General features: G+C 46.7%; 1 protein-coding gene across 1 annotated transcript in view; it reads left to right on the forward strand.

Moving 5' to 3' along the window:
• Positions 1-14,372: 14,372 nt before the first annotated feature.
• LOC138267204 (extracellular calcium-sensing receptor-like) overlaps positions 14,373-15,627 on the forward strand; it is a 39,517-nt gene continuing 38,262 nt past the window's right edge. Inside the window, exon 1 of the mRNA XM_069216058.1 lies at positions 14,373-14,629. Within this exon, the coding sequence (XP_069072159.1) occupies positions 14,373-14,629 (257 nt within the window). The remainder of the gene's footprint in view (positions 14,630-15,627) is intronic.

The following is a 15,627-nucleotide window of genomic DNA, read 5'->3' on the forward strand; positions in this document are numbered from 1 at the left end:
TTGATTTTATCCAGAAACTTTGTCACTCTGTTTGGTGACTTATTGGTTTACTCAAACCATCCTCTTCTTTAGATTGCCCAATTTACACTTTGCTTCCTTATGAGGGGAGTGCCCCTTTTTACCCCGGAGCTGAGTTTTGACTGATGGCAAATCAACTGATGTCCTGAAGACGAAGACTGACCCGGAGTGCTGACCTAAACCTTGGAGGGTAACTATGACAATGAAATTGTGATATGTCTGTTTGCTTTTCCTTTCTAGGTACCAACTGCTTACTTTTGACAGAGACCATAGTTAGATGTTTTCCAAATTGGTGTTCTAAATTGTTTTGCATGAAGACCAACATGCGAATAATCAGTGGTTACGACAGGTATTCACTAAACTGACGCAAATAGACAAACAACGGAATCTATGCTTTGTTGAATTGACGCGTTGATGACACTCTGCTAAAGTTGATCTATGTTCACGCCGTGTTATGTTCTGATATTCGTGATTTTTGCTTGATGAAATCCTATCAGAGCTGCCATATTGTGACTATGCTACTTTGCTTCTTGGTTTTAAGATTAACACATTTGCTCTTGGAATGGTAACTAATAGGGAATAAAACTCATAAAATTCTACTAAACTGGTGTGGTTATTCATGACTGCCAGGTCATGGTAGTGTCTTGAATTGATTAATGTCTCTGACTAAAGTGAAATGCATTATTGTAATAAATGATGATGACATTATTGATGGACATATTGATTAACCATCTCGTCCTAAGTTGTCTCACAACTGGGTCAAAAGATTCATTGGCCTAAAATGAATCCTGATGTGTAATAAATTATCATAAAGGGACGTGTTAGCAGTTGTATATCCTGGCTGTTTCAGGTGTGGTATGGCGTGAAGAGGGGGCATAATGGGTAGAATCGCGGGGGTGTCCAAGAGCCCTTTTACGCTGGTATGTTAATGGTGTGCACTTTCATGTGGAAGCAGCGGCCAACGCTATAGACGTCGCCAGAGCAAGATTCAAATTCAGATCGATGGGGAGGCGGGGAATCAGCCAGCCCCCCTCGATGACTTATAAAGAAACTATGGTGGGCGAGTGTCATCCCTGACCTCCAGCTTGACTATAAAGGCGTCCCATACTTCTGAGCCACCCTGTGCTAACCCTCTATGTTGTAAGCTGCGCAGTGTCTGGGATTCGGCTTGAGACTGCTGTAGTAATATCCGAAGCCACTCTTCCTGTTTAGGGGCGTGCAGTGCCTTCCAATTAATGGCAATTTGTTGTTTAAAAACTATGTAAGTGAGATCGTTGAACCTATGTAGTTGTTTGTCTTTGTTGGTGCGACGTCTCAATCCCAATAGGCAAGATTCAGGAGTCTGCAGCAGTGCGTGGGAAGTTATGTCAGACACTATATCAGTGACGAGTTGCCAAGCCACGGCCAACGGGGGGCAACTCCACACCATGTGGTAAAAATTCACTAGGGGCAGCGCGCATCGGGGGCACGCTGGGTCCGAAGCAGGGAACATGCGTTTTATGCGGGAGGGGGAGAGGTAAGAGCAATGTAAATAATTTAATTGGGTGTAGGGGAGTCTAGCATTACGGGAGACAGTCTTGACCGAGGAAAGCGCAGACGACCAAGCCGAGGACAGGGGGGCAGGCAGCGACTCGTCTCAATGGGACTTTGCGCGATCTAGGCACGGGGGGGCCTGCAGCAGGAGCACGGTGAATAATCGTGACACCGCTCTCCTGCTGTCGCCCATTGAGAGGAGCAGGGTGAGGATCTGCGACACGGGAGATTCAGTGTCACCCAGGCCCCACGATATATGAAGAAGATGGCGTATAGCGCAATATGCTAAGAAGTTAGCGTCCGGTATCTTAGTGTGGGTCTGCAATTCATCGAATGTTAGTAGTGTGCCTTCAGAGTAGAAATCACCAGTCGAGTCAAGGCCCGCCGCCTTCTACGGGGACATGTTGTGGTGTGCCAGCAAGGACCGTGCATCAGGCAGAAGTGTCAAGGGGTACTTGGGGGAGTATGGCAAGTGAGGCCCCCTGCCCTGGATATAGCGTAGCCAGCATGACCTTGCAGCGGTCAATACAGCGTTGCCATGTAATGGGAGGGAGGATTTGTCTGACAGCCAGGTCAGTAATGGTGTCTGAGCGAGGGAGTTGAGCAGGGTTGATTTTTCACCCGATGGGTGATCACGCAGCCAATCTTCTGGCCACTGCAGCTGGGCCGCAGCGTAGTACATTTTGAAATTAGGAACACCCAGTCTGCCCTCAGTCTGTGTATGTAATGGGAGGGAGGATTTGTCTGACAGCCAGGTCAGTAATGGTGTCTGAGCAAGGGAGTTGAGCAGGGTCGATTTTTCACCCGATGGGTGATCACGCAGCCAATCTTCTGGCCACTGCAGCTGGGCCGCAGCGTAGTACATTTTGAAATTAGGAACACCCAGTCTGCCCTCAGTCTGTATATGTTGGATCGTAGATGAGGCAGCGCGGCGTCTGTCCTTACCCCACACAAAGTCCGTCAGTGCTCTGTAGTGTCTTAAAGAATGAGCGTGGCAAGACAAGAGGGAGCGCTGCAAAGCAGTAAAGTAGGTGAGGAAGGATGATCATCTTCGTGATAGAGACCCTGCCCATGGGGGACAGGGGAAGTGTTCTCCAGAAGGGCAGGAAGCCCTTAATGGAATGGAGGGCTCTGTCCAAATTGCCTTCCCTGAGGTCCTCAAGAGAGTAGTACATCTGTATGCCCAAGTATTTAAAGGTGATATGACACCATGGCAGCTGGTAATTCGGTAATACCGACTGGAGTTCCGAAGGCACTGGAGATAAGGGGAAGATGCAAGATTTGGACTTATTTACACGTAGGCCAGAGATGTCTGCGTAGGAGTCCAATAACTCCATTACCTGGCTTAGTGACGATGTGTGGTCGCGTAGATAAATTAAAGTGTCATCCGCGTACAAGGAGATTATATGAAATGTATGTAGTTCTGGGATGCCCCATCATTGTGCCAGTTGTCTAAGGTGTACGGCTAAGGGTTCCATGGTGAATAGTAGGGGGGATAAGGGGCAGCCCTGTCTGGTACCCCAGGAAAAGGGGAATGGGTCTAAGATTATTTGTCCCGTTTTGACGTGGGCCGATGGATTGGAGTAGAGGATCTTGATCCATGCTATGAATCCAGCTCCGAGCCCCAGCGCTGCGAGTGATTGGATGTGGAAATTCCAGCTCAGTGTATCGAACGCTTTTTCTATGTCAAGTGACACAGCGATTTCGCTGCCGATAGGGGTTGGATCGGTGCGGCGTAGTATATGGATCAGTCTCCTAATATTATGGGAAGTATTCCTACCCGGTATGAAACCCGATTGATGCTCGTGAATTAAGTGAGTAATGTATGGGAGAAGCTGGTTGGCTAAGATTTTCCCTAGTATTTTGCAGTCAATGTTTAGTAATGAGAGGGGACGATATGACCGGACATCAAGGGGGTCACGGCCAGATTTCGGCAGTACCACTATGAGGGCTTCCCGCATGGATGCAGGCAGTGTGCCGCGGGACTGCGCCTCGTTGTAGACCTGTAGCAGGGGATGCAAGAGGTGGGGCGCTAGCGATGTGAAATACTCGGGCGGGAGGCCGTCCAAGCCAGGGGCCTTGCCTCTGGACAACTGAGATATCTCAAGGCGGATCTCCTCAACCTCGATAGGCCCATTCAGTGTGTCTGCTTGTTAGGAGGCAGGTGGTGGAACTGTAGGGAGTCCAGAAAGCCAGTCACGCGGTCCCCTGGGGGGAGGGAGGAGGGGCATATAGTGTACAATAGTAGGTGTAAAAGGCTTCGTTGATTGCCCCTTGGGTGTTTACTAGTTTGCCTGAATCCAAGCGCATCGCTCCGATGGGCGAAGACTTGGGATTGTCGCGAGCCAGCCATGCCAGCAGGCGGCCTGATCTGTCGCCCTCAGCGTACTGGCGTGTAGTGTAATGTCAGTGATCATGCTTGCACAATCTATCGTCAGCCTACCTGCGGTCTGCGCGTATGGATATGAGTGTGTTCGCTGCTTTCTCGCCTCTGGCCACAGCAATCTCTTCAGTGCTTAGGTTGGACTCTTATCTGTGACAGTTCCCTGGCTAAAACCCTGCGACCCTGTAGGAAGCCATCATGCAGTGTCCCCGTATCACCACTTTATGTGCATTCAACTCCGTTGCCCTATGTGTATTCGTGTTTAGGTTTTGTGAGAAATAAGTGGCCAGGCATTGCGCTAGGTCTGCCCGAAAGGGGGGATCCGTCAGGGCCTCCGGTTGCAGGCGCCACGTTGGTATCCGGGTCCTCGGCGTCCCCAGTCCAGAGCCACCTGTAAGGGGCAGTGACCGGACACAGTACGTGCCAGGTAAGTGGCAGCGCTGATCTTGGATATCATTATGGAAGGGACAAAGAATAGGTCGATCCTTGTATGCAAGTCATGCACCGGGGAGTAAAATGAGTACTCACGGTCTGTCGGGTGTCGCAGGCGCCAGAAGGAATTTAGGCCCATTTTTTACGCTCCATGTGTCAAGCTCCTGTGACACCTGCCTGCTCGGGGCGGAGGGTAGAGGAGGAGAAGAGCGGTCAAGGTGAATATCCGGGACACTATTACAGTCTCTGCCCCAGATGCTCTCCGCATGGGGGTCTCTGAGCCAGCCAGCGGACATTGCCTGTAGAAAGCTCTTTTGGGAGGTATTAGGTGCATAAAGGGCTACAAGAGTCACTGCTTTACCGTCTAGGCAACCCTCTGTCGTACATAGCGGCCATCGGGATCCAGTCGGGTATGAGAGATCATGTACGGGACATTTGGTGCTATCCAGATTGCCACTCTTTGAGCAAAGGACGAGGTGACAGTGCCCACGAGTTGTCCCTTCCAGTTGGTTCGCACCCTCTCTATCGTGGTTGCAGTCAAGTGCATTTCCTGTAGCATTGCTATGTGGACAAGGTGTCGCCTTAAAAAGCTGTATATGCGTTGTCGCCTGCGAGGATTGGACATACCCCGAACGTTCGATGTGATAACGTTATAGCATGGGGTGTGTGTCTGAGGTTGTGTAGTCATAGCTAGATTATTATGTTTGAACGAAGGGTGGTTTCCCAGTGCTGCACCCTCATTGCTTGTGGGATCCCCTCTGGTGTCCTCCCTCAAGCATAATTTACGAAGCAGGTGCCCTGAGGGAACCCTCTGTACCCCCCCCCCAGCCACCAGACGCGGCAACGACAGGGAAAACCAATAAGAACAAGGAATAAGAAGACCCCCAAAAAGTGGGGAAGGAAACGTAATTCAATACATAATAACTATGTGTAGACAAAAAATGAAGCCCGTAGGCTCGCAAGAAAGGAAACTGGTCCATATGGAGCGGGGCGCGGTGTGAGAGTCACAGATTGCAGAGGACCGGCCAACAGCCACCCAGGAACCCAATCAGACCCCACCACCTCGGATCCCGCACTAGTCGTTGCAGGTATGTGATCCGCATTCCCAGGCAGCTGCGCGTTGGCCCAATACATCTCAGAGCGAGTGAAGTAGGACAGATTGGTGAGGGAGTGTCTTGGGGTTTTATCTCCCGTGAAGGAAGTGGCAGCGTGGGATCTGCAGGTCAGATGTCATCTGCAGACCATGGAGTGAGCGACGGGCCCTGGTGGGAGTCCCCAGCGTCTGAGGAGTCGGCCCGGCAATGTCAGTGTCCGGCAATGCTTTCAGGGACAAGTAAGGGTTGGAGGCAAACTGTGTGGCTTCGCGCAATAGGCCCGTGCGCTCCTCCACCGATTGCGCCTTGGTAGGCTTGGTGCCCGATCGGGCTCGGCTATCTCGCTTTCTTTTTGGGGGTGCCCAGGACCCTTCCGGGCTCCCCTGTTGAGTGGGCTGGGCAAGCCCCTTAGCAGGTAGCCAGGTCCAGACATCCTCCGAGGAAGTGAAGACATGCACTGTAGAGCCATCCTGTATCTGTAGTTTCGCAGGCAAGAGGGGGGCGTATTTAATGTTGTGCTCGCGGAGGCGTTGTTTTGCAGAATAGAAGGAGTTGCGACGTTTTTGGACTTCGGCAGTGAAATCCGGGTAGGCAGTAATCGATGCGTTCTCGTATTTTTGCGGTCCCTCTTTGCGGAAAAGCAGAAGCACTAGGTCTCTGTCTCGATAGTTAAGGAAACAGGCGATCAATGGACGGGGATGGGCTCCCGGTGGCGGAGGTCTGCCCGGGACTCTATGTGCCCGTTTGATCAAGAAGAATTTCGGCAAATTGTTCTGTAGGATGGTGTCCGTTAGCCAACCTTCCAAAAATATTTCCGCATTGGGGCCCTCGGCTCTCTCAGGGAAGCCCACCAGACGTATATTGTTGCGCCTTGATCTACCCTCCGTGTCTTCGGCTGTGCGCCTGAGTTCGTCCACCTCTGTGGATAAGTGGGTCATTTGCTCCCAGAGGGATTTCACGTCTCGGGTCAGCTATGCTATGTTACCCTCTGTCTCCGCGACTCTCTCCACCAGTGCCTGGTGGTCCGTTCGTAGTAGGTTGACATCTAGGGTAACGGCGTCGATCTTCGTTTTGAGAGTAGTTTTGGTGTCCATAATGGCTTGTAGCAGCCTCTCGAACTCCGATGTATGGCCCTGTAAGGTTGACTCCATCTGGCTCAACGCTCGGGCGGTCGAGTCCGGAGCTCCGGGTGACGTTCCCGACATCTCCACGGACGGCGCTGGTGTCCTAGAGGGTCGCGTCTTGCCCATCCGGGTGTCCAGGTGTCAGTGTAGAACAAGTCAGGGGCGCTCAAACTGGGCAGCGCACGTTCTATGCATTTCCGAGGAGTGTGGCCAGTGAGCCGAAGGGGGCGAGGCGTATGCAGTGCCAGGTAGTGAAGAGATATTGGTGTGGTAGGCCGGTACCGCAAGTAAGTAAGGTAAATAAGTAGGGAGCAGGTGCCGACCCCTGCGTTATGTTGAGGAGAAGGAGCAGGGTGGTGACAGGAGGGTTGAGTGACCTACTGGTTAAGTTATCCGTGTGGGTCCGCAGGCTTGTTAGGCCCCAAAGACGGCAGGAGGTGATCCAGTTGAATTAGATATGGCAGGCTTGGGGCGACAATGCTGCTAGCGCAGGGAGAGGGCCAATATCTCCAGTGTTTGGCTGGCTTCGTGAGAGCCGTAGGCAATAGGAGCCAAGGGGCTGCCGTGGCCCCCTCTGCAGCAAAGGTTTGTGCGTGGGCGCAATGGCGACAAGGGACCTCAGTATGCGTGCAGGGTAGGCCGTGGCTCGATAAGTGCCACTGATTCACCACCTCGTCGCTGCGCAAGCCCTAGGCTCTGATTCCTGTGTCCAGGCGACGATCACGGTGTTCCCCGTCACAGGGGGCTGGGTGGATGTGCTCAGTGGCCTGCGTGGGAGGAGGGAGGGCCCCGGGGCAAGCCGTGTACTCACTGCCAAAGAGGTAGTCACCGCTGGTATTGCGTCATCAGCAGCATCCGATAGGGCTGCGTGTGGAGAGGCAGAGTCAGCAGGGGCCCCCCAGGCCGCACGCATCGTCCGCAGTACGTGCAGGAGGAACTCAGCTTCATCGTGGGTGTTTCCCCAGTCTTCCAGGCCGGCGGCAGGCCACGGCCCCACAGAGCACGTGGGGTCCGGCGCGCGCGGCTCCGAGAGTCGCCCAAGGGAGCCCACAATATTCAGGGCCGAGCGCGCCTCTTTCACAGGGCGGGCGCTGGGCCCCAGCCAGGAGCATGAGCCGCAGAGCGCACACCGCCCGCAGCGAACAAGGAATGCACTCAGATCGGAGCACGCCTCTCCCGGATCCAGGCGAAACTCTCTCAGGGGTCCCTCCGGGCAAGAATATAGGAAACATTCCTTATGGGAGTACCATTGATTGTCATAAAACCTCCTTGTGACCATAACTGCCCAAAGTCAGCACCACTCTAATTTTCACATTCAGCTTGTTTGCAAAGCAACAAGCTCTTGTGTAATCAACTCTGCCCCTTGTGCTGAAATTTCAGTAGGCAGGTATGATCCTTCAACATTTTCAGAAATGGAACAGGCTGCATATGTAGCTTTTAATGCTTCAAGATGGCCTCTCACACAAGAACCACATACAAACAAAATCAGATAGACCATTTTAAGAGGAATTTCTTTGATATGTGATCTGGGTTTGGTACATAATTCTGTGACATTCATACAATCATGTTCTGGTTAATCATCACAATCTTTATCATCATCCTTTCTGTTTTCTCTACTGTCAGAGGCAGGAGGCAGCATTGGTGGGTTCCGAATATTACATCTTCTAATAAAAACGCCAGTATGACTTGCTCATACCTGGTGAGCCGGATGTTAGTCATTTGCTGAGTTCTAATATGAGTTAGCAAAATTTCAACTGAGTGTGGAACAACTGCACTGATTTCAGACAGACAGCCAGGAAGAGCTACAGATACTAGATCCAGCACAGAAGATAAATATTCAACTTGCCTCATTATTCCCCCCCACCATGATTTTGGTTCAATACTGACAGGGCACAACCAACTTTTTCTTGGAAAAAAGGTAAAAATTCCTATCTTAATTAGACATTCAAAGGGTGGGTACATTATTTAGGTTTCTCTTAACTCTCTGAAGGTCTTTATGCATCTGTCATCATGTTGTACCAGATCTTTAATATAACCATAATTTAGCTTATTAAAGGGTTCACAGTCCGAGAAAAGTTTGGAATCCAGTGACAACAGTAGCCAACAATTCCCAGAAACATCATCATCTCCCTCCGAGGAGTCGGAGAACTCATTTTCAGAATTGCCAAAAGGCATTCTTTTGAGACTTTCCTTGCTTCCTTTTCAATATGTTGACAAAGATATATCACTTCTTTTTTACACTACTGTATTTTTGTGGTGGAAGCATTGTGACCATTGTCCGCAAGAAGATTCAGAAATGCAATTAAATTTAGCTTGCTATTTTCTTTTGTTTTTGGTGCCACAAGCAGGTCATCAATATATTGTTGCAGAACTGGGGTGCAGGGTATGTAGATTCTCCAAATCCATCTTTTAAAGCTGGCTAATAATTGGAGGACGTTCGGTATATCCCTGGGGAATTTGACACCAAAGAAATACGTTATTTGGAACTGGAATGCAAAAAGAAGTTGACTGTCCTCTAGCAGAGGAATGAAGAACTCTTACCATAAGTCAATGACTTTAACCCATTCTGCTTCTGAGGGAGCAATATTACTGCAGGATACAGTAGCATCAGACAACAGGCGATCACTATTGTATTTTTATTCCTCAGGTTGTGCACAATACTCCATTTTCCACTCATTTTTCGAATGCCCGTTTTCAGAGAGTTGCAAGGAACACCAAGTACCACTTGCAAAATGCATAGTTCTATCATTTGTTCAATAACAAGATTCATTCTTTCTTCTTCTTATGAAAACCTGTATAGGCAAATTTTTGCAAACACTGCATTTGGTATAACATTATTCTGTCTGAGTCTGAACTTTTTATCAATCTTATCTCTTAGTCTGTGGAATTCCATACCTCTTTTTTGACCATATCCCCTTATTCCAGAGTCTGGTGATTTGATTTTAAACACTGACTCTTCATCTTGAGTTTCAATTGCAACACCATCTGGTGTACAATAAATCACCCAGTTCATCTTGCAGAGAAAGTCTCTGCCCAGTAAATGAACAAGACTTGATTGACATATTATGAACTGATGAATGTTCTCCATTGATCCTGTTTTAAGTGAGACATCTTTCACAACCGGGTTAACAATCTGTTTATTGCTAATGCATTTCTCTTCTCGAGAGGGTGCATTTGGAAAATCCACAGATCTAACGGTAGAGTAGGTAGCACCAAGGTCAATTAGAAATGATACAAGGTGGCATTTCCTCTCACCTTCAACATATGGGTTATTCTGGGATACCTCTAGGACTGCTCAGAATAATGCAATCCTCCTCCACCCTCAGGCGCCTTCATTGTGAATAACTCTTGGTTGAAAACTAAGAACAATCATTATTCAGCAACAATGGCCTCTGTTGGTAAGCTGAACTGTAAGGCATTTTGTTTCTCATGTTTTGCTGCATCAGTGGACTACAGGCATATTCATATGGAACTTCCCTTAATTTTGCATATTCTTCATAGGAGCTGGCTGGACTGGGCACACTGACTGAGTCTGCATCTGATTTGCATTTCACTGCATCTAGGGAACAAAATGATTCTGGATTAGATTTAGATTCTGTCTGTGCTCACTTGTTCAATGCCTCATTTTACACTAGAAATGACAAGCATTGCTCCTCTCCAGCAAATTAATATTTGCACTCATTCTAGAACTATACTCAGCTCCTTTACCACAGCCTTGCTCCTGCACCATCTCATTTCCCATTCTCAGACCTTAAATGGAATGCCCATTGCATTTTCAGACCTTTAATATTCAATCCCACTGCCTTAAATTTTCAGCAGCCACCTCTGATGGAGCATTGTTAGGTGCAACACTAGCCCGTTCCTCAGTTGACCTGGCACCAGCAGCCAAACACTCCGTCCATAGATTACTTTGAACAATAATCTCAAATGGTGTATCCTAATTAATCCAAAGCATTTTCCAAATCGTCACTAATCTGTGAACCTCCTTCTACCATTTGTCAGGTTTTTCTCACAAGTTTGGAAAGTTTGCTATGCATGCATAAAGATCACCTCTAGTCCAGAGGACACATGCACATAATTTCCTCCATGTAATTCTTTCAAGGGGAATTCTGACAATGTCTCTGGTCCTGAATCACCACTAGCTCCCTTTGATTTCTTTCCTGCCTTGGTACCTTTCTTTTTAGTAGCAACTCCCTTCCTCCCACCTTCCTAGTACTTCTTTGAATCTCTCTATGATTACATTTTCACAATTAGATCTTTAATGTGAGCTTGTAATGTGAACAAACCCAATTCTTTTATTTCCGCTTTGGTCAAATCCATTTTATTATTTCTCTATACGGTGCTCATTCTGCCTGCCCACGTCACATTCTTCAGCTAATTCCTCAAGTTTATCATTCGCACACCTCACTGCTTCTCTGATCAGATATCTCATTTCATCTAGTTGTTCGACATCAGTTTATTTAACTCAAACGTTCCTTATGAAATTTCTTCAAATAAATCCTTAAAAGCCCAATATTAATTTCCCTCTTCTTAGAAGGCTCAAGGGGACCAGAAACAAACATGTATTTTAAAACTGGAGCGACAACAGTTGGATCTCTGCTATTACATTGCAAAGTTATTAATGTACATTAGGGCGGACACTCAAAGATGCACCTACTACTGCAAGTACTGTCAACCCCTGTGCCAGTACACTCCTATACTCTCCCTCTGCACCCAGGCCAGGTACTGGCGAGACCTGCACCTGTTTCTGCAAACCATCATATACAGAGGAGAACTTGAATCCAGGAGATCTATAAAAAGTTATACTCCTCATCTGGCTATTTGGTCCTGTTTTTTCAATGGCTCAAATGCGTAGGTCTAGGTAATGGCTTTCTCACATTTATTGTGTGCCTTAAGAAATATAACTTTCTAACATTAAAAGTACCCTCTTAAAGAAACTGCAAGTCCTTGTCACCAGAGGTGTGTTCATGCCAATAGTGAATCCAGGTACATAAATAGAACCCAGCATTTATCAACATTTCCTACGCAGGCAGACCCGCTTCAGGTATTTTCTGTCCCTCCATAGCAGGTGTGCTAAGGGTTTTAGGCTTTTTCAACACAGCATCCAATATTTGTACTCAAAATAATCCAAAACCCTCATGTTAGTCTACTTACTCCTGTGCACCAAAGACCAAATAACACCAATCTACCTGGACATGCAAACCTTGGAAATGAAACTCATCAGTTCAGGAAATTCCCTATTTGTGTGAATGTAGTGCCTCGCCAAGCACTCTACCTTTTATGCAGACAAGTTAAGAAATATCATGTCGAGATCTTGGATTTTGATAAATACGATTACCGAATAAATCAATAGTATGATCAAAAAGTAAAATGGTAGTGATCAAACCACTGATTGAACGAAGAATCAACAATGCAGAACCAAAAACCTCATATGCATCATAACATTCCAAAACACAACACCTACCACAATACTTTAATAGCACACTCAATCTCAAGGATCATTCTCCTGTAAATATACTTACAATCCTCACTGCTCAGCACTGCAAGTGAGGAACTTTGCAAGTAACCCACCAGGAAAATCCAGTTTTGATAAACTGAAGACAGGGCAGAAAGAGAATCCCTAACAAAGAAAAGGAGGTGCTCTTATCTTTGACCCATCCTCTGCTACCAATGAGGGAACCCCTAAGTTTGTACACTCCAAAATATCACCTCTATGTCTGGCCCACAAGCTTGATGAAACGGACACGGTGCAATTTCAAGTGTTCCTGAGTTAAGCATCCCATAACATATCAGAACAAAGTCAGTTAAGTAAGGGCCAACTTAATAATTGGGTTGTAGAGCAGGAATAAAAATTTCAAAGATTTATCATGAAAATTCAAAAGGCGTTGTACAGAAGCTATGAATGCAAGGGCATAAAGTCCTTCCAATGAAAGCTCTCAAAAAAGAGGACAAAGCACATTATTCAGTTATCAGGAAAAAATCGAAGTCCCAAGTGAGCAGCAAAATCACAAAGAAATCAGAAAGCTTCCCTAGTTGCATCGGAAAGTATTCAGGAAAGGGCAGTCTTGCCACCAAAATCGAGATTTGACATGCACTATTCTTGCTAGGGAATCGTTAGTTTCTGCAAATCATCCCCATGTCTGGTCAGCAAATCGGAGCACAATTTTATGAAACATCATATTGCCTTAGCATCCAAGCTCTACCCCACAAAATGAATATTGATTCTGTCAAATCTATGCCAGTGTTATCTGGAGATGCCAGAACAAACTAGTTACATGAACACCAGCAACCTATTGTGAAAGAATGAGGTTCAGTGAGCTAGAGGAAAGTCCTCTGTGTCCACCTTGGAAAGTTTTCTTTGGGAACCAGAAAAACAACTTCAGTGGAAATAAACAATCATGTCTGCCCGACTGTGATATTCACAGAGAATGAACAGGGAAACAGTGAACATGCCGGAGAAGACATCCATTTTGAAGAAGATGGCACTGAGGCCTAAATTAAGGCCACATTAACATAAGCCAGAAAACATATTTTAACAAGGCATAGCAAATTCATTTCAGATGCAATAGCACTATATCAGTGTGCATATGTCATTTTAAAAGTGAATCAACGTTGTTATTAATGAGCTAAAGGATACAATGAACAAAGCCTTTAACGTGTGTTTTAATCTGGCTGACGGCTAATAAATCCTCATTTTTATATCTCTGTTTTTGATTGTTCACTTACTCATAATGCATTAAACACACGGCAAGCAGAGTCTAACAGTGTTATTATTCAACATGTTTTTTGTTAATTTCCACTCTGTTATCGATCTGAATCTGCACACACGAGAGAGAAGGTGTCAGGCAGGCTCTGCGCATCCATGTGGGGACACCAGGTCAGGTTGGTATGAACATCTTTTCTTACCAGTACACATACGCTTAAATTATCAAATTGTCTCGTAAGGCTATTCATTTATTTTAATTAAGTTTTGACGTAATGAAGCCAGCTGCACCTATGGTCCCTCCTTTTCCCTGCGCACTTTCTGATCTGAGCTTGAGGGCTTTATAAAGGCAGCCAAAGTCAGCACCAAGTTAGCACAGGGCATCTGGCCATGACGAGATTGCCGCATCTCTTATGTGTGCGGCTTGAACGGGTTAAGCCAGGACTAGAGCAGGTCATTTATCTACGTCTCCCACTGTTGAACGAGGCTTCCTGACCTCACCGGGCTGTATGGCAATTGATAGATGGTGTAGTTGCTCTCTGCCTTGGTGCCTCTAGGCATGTGCCAAGGGACAGATCCAGTTAGCTGCAGCGTGATACCACCGAAACGTCTGCCACCTATAATTTCCCAACAGAATCTCAAGAATAGCTTACATGAACCAGTCCCAGCAGCCTTGCAGATGCTCTGTGTGTTCTTGTCAAACTTACTATCAGGGCCTTCGTAGGGATATCTGGAGTTGTATGTGAAAGTGCATTTTCTGGCTGCTACTGGCTCGTGTGCCGTATTTGATGCTTCCAGGGGCACCCTGGCACCCACCACTTTTGGTGGCATTCGTGTGGCTCAGTGACGCTGAGCGTGTTGACTGTGAGGTTTTCAAGAGTTAAAGATTTATGTAAGGTGGGCTCCCTATCCATCCGTAGTGTGGCTTTGTCAGAAATTCTATTGAAAGTACAGTGCAGGGCTAGAGGAAGGGACATCTTCAAACCCCATCAATTATTTCTAACTCTGTGCAGTAGGACAATCCTTGCCCTTCACCCAAGGACACCCTTTCATCCCTACTGTAAGGAAGTGGTCCATCCTTGATCATGGAAAATAGACTGTGTAGAAGGCAAACACACCCCTTCTTCACCCAGAAAATGCTGCTGTACCTGCTGCCCCACTGTCTGGTTCCAGCCTCATCCTGCCTGAGTGTGGACCCCAGGTGTCGGCTGCCCACCGCGGAGGTGAGAGGGCTCTCCAGAGACGGAGACATCATTCTTGGTGGCATCTTTGTGGTGCACGATGACATAGAGTTGCAGGAGACGACCTTCACATCTTCACCTGCGCCCATTGCATGCCAAAGGTAAGATAAGAGACTGTACTGATAATAATGGCTAGAGTTATAAGGATCACTGTCTGCAGCTCCTGGGAACTTAAAAATGTTATCACAATTGCTATATTCTAAAGGGGGGGAAGACTTATTGCACTTTCTGCTGCTCTGCACAAAATAAGATCTAGCACACAGGAGATGGCTTTTGCTCCTTTTTAGACTATGAAGCTAATTCTCTTAAACTGACATTACCTTTTTGTCTCAGAACAGATGATGAGTATGTTCTTAACACCACTTCTTCGTATTTATGGTCACCTTGGCCATGCTTGCGAGAGCTCCTAGGTGCATTAGGAATCCAGCCTAATCTGGAGGGTCTCCTGCTGCTTGCGTCTCCACCGCAGTCTCTTACGCATGTGCACCTTTATCAGGATGTTGATTTGTAGTTGCTGACCATTTAAATGCTATTGCTTACGAGCTATACATTGCCAACCCGCTTATTCAACCGAATTTCATATGTTTTTATGAATTATGTATTGATGTACAAATTACTTGTTTTCATCTGGAATAGCTATTATGGAGGGTCTTTCTCTGCTTGTGTCTCCTCTCCTTGCTCTTATGCACACACAGCGTTTACCAGGGCGTCGATTTGCAGATGCTGATCATATAAGTATTACATACTATAGGTTGACAACTCGCTTATTGACCATATTTTATATGTTTCATGTTTTTATACAGTATATATTGATGTATTAATAGTTTTTTTTTTATCTGTTGTAAGGTTGAACGCTTAAACAATAAACTTGATTGATTGATTGATAAAGTCAGGTGACAGTTTCACTTTCACACCTGAAACTCCATGTCTGTTAATGAGTGCCCTCCTCCCATATGTGCTGCTGCTAAAGAAAGACACCACCATAACTTATCTGGTTATCTAAGACAATTTCATAGCATGTGTATGTCCTTCATAGTCCAACTACCTGCAGCTGGATAAATAAACAAAATGATCACTGCTGTGTGGAGAGGAGGCACTC

The sequence above is a fragment of the Pleurodeles waltl genome, chromosome 12, assembly GCF_031143425.1.
Source record: "Pleurodeles waltl isolate 20211129_DDA chromosome 12, aPleWal1.hap1.20221129, whole genome shotgun sequence".
NCBI lineage: Eukaryota > Metazoa > Chordata > Amphibia > Caudata > Salamandridae > Pleurodeles > Pleurodeles waltl.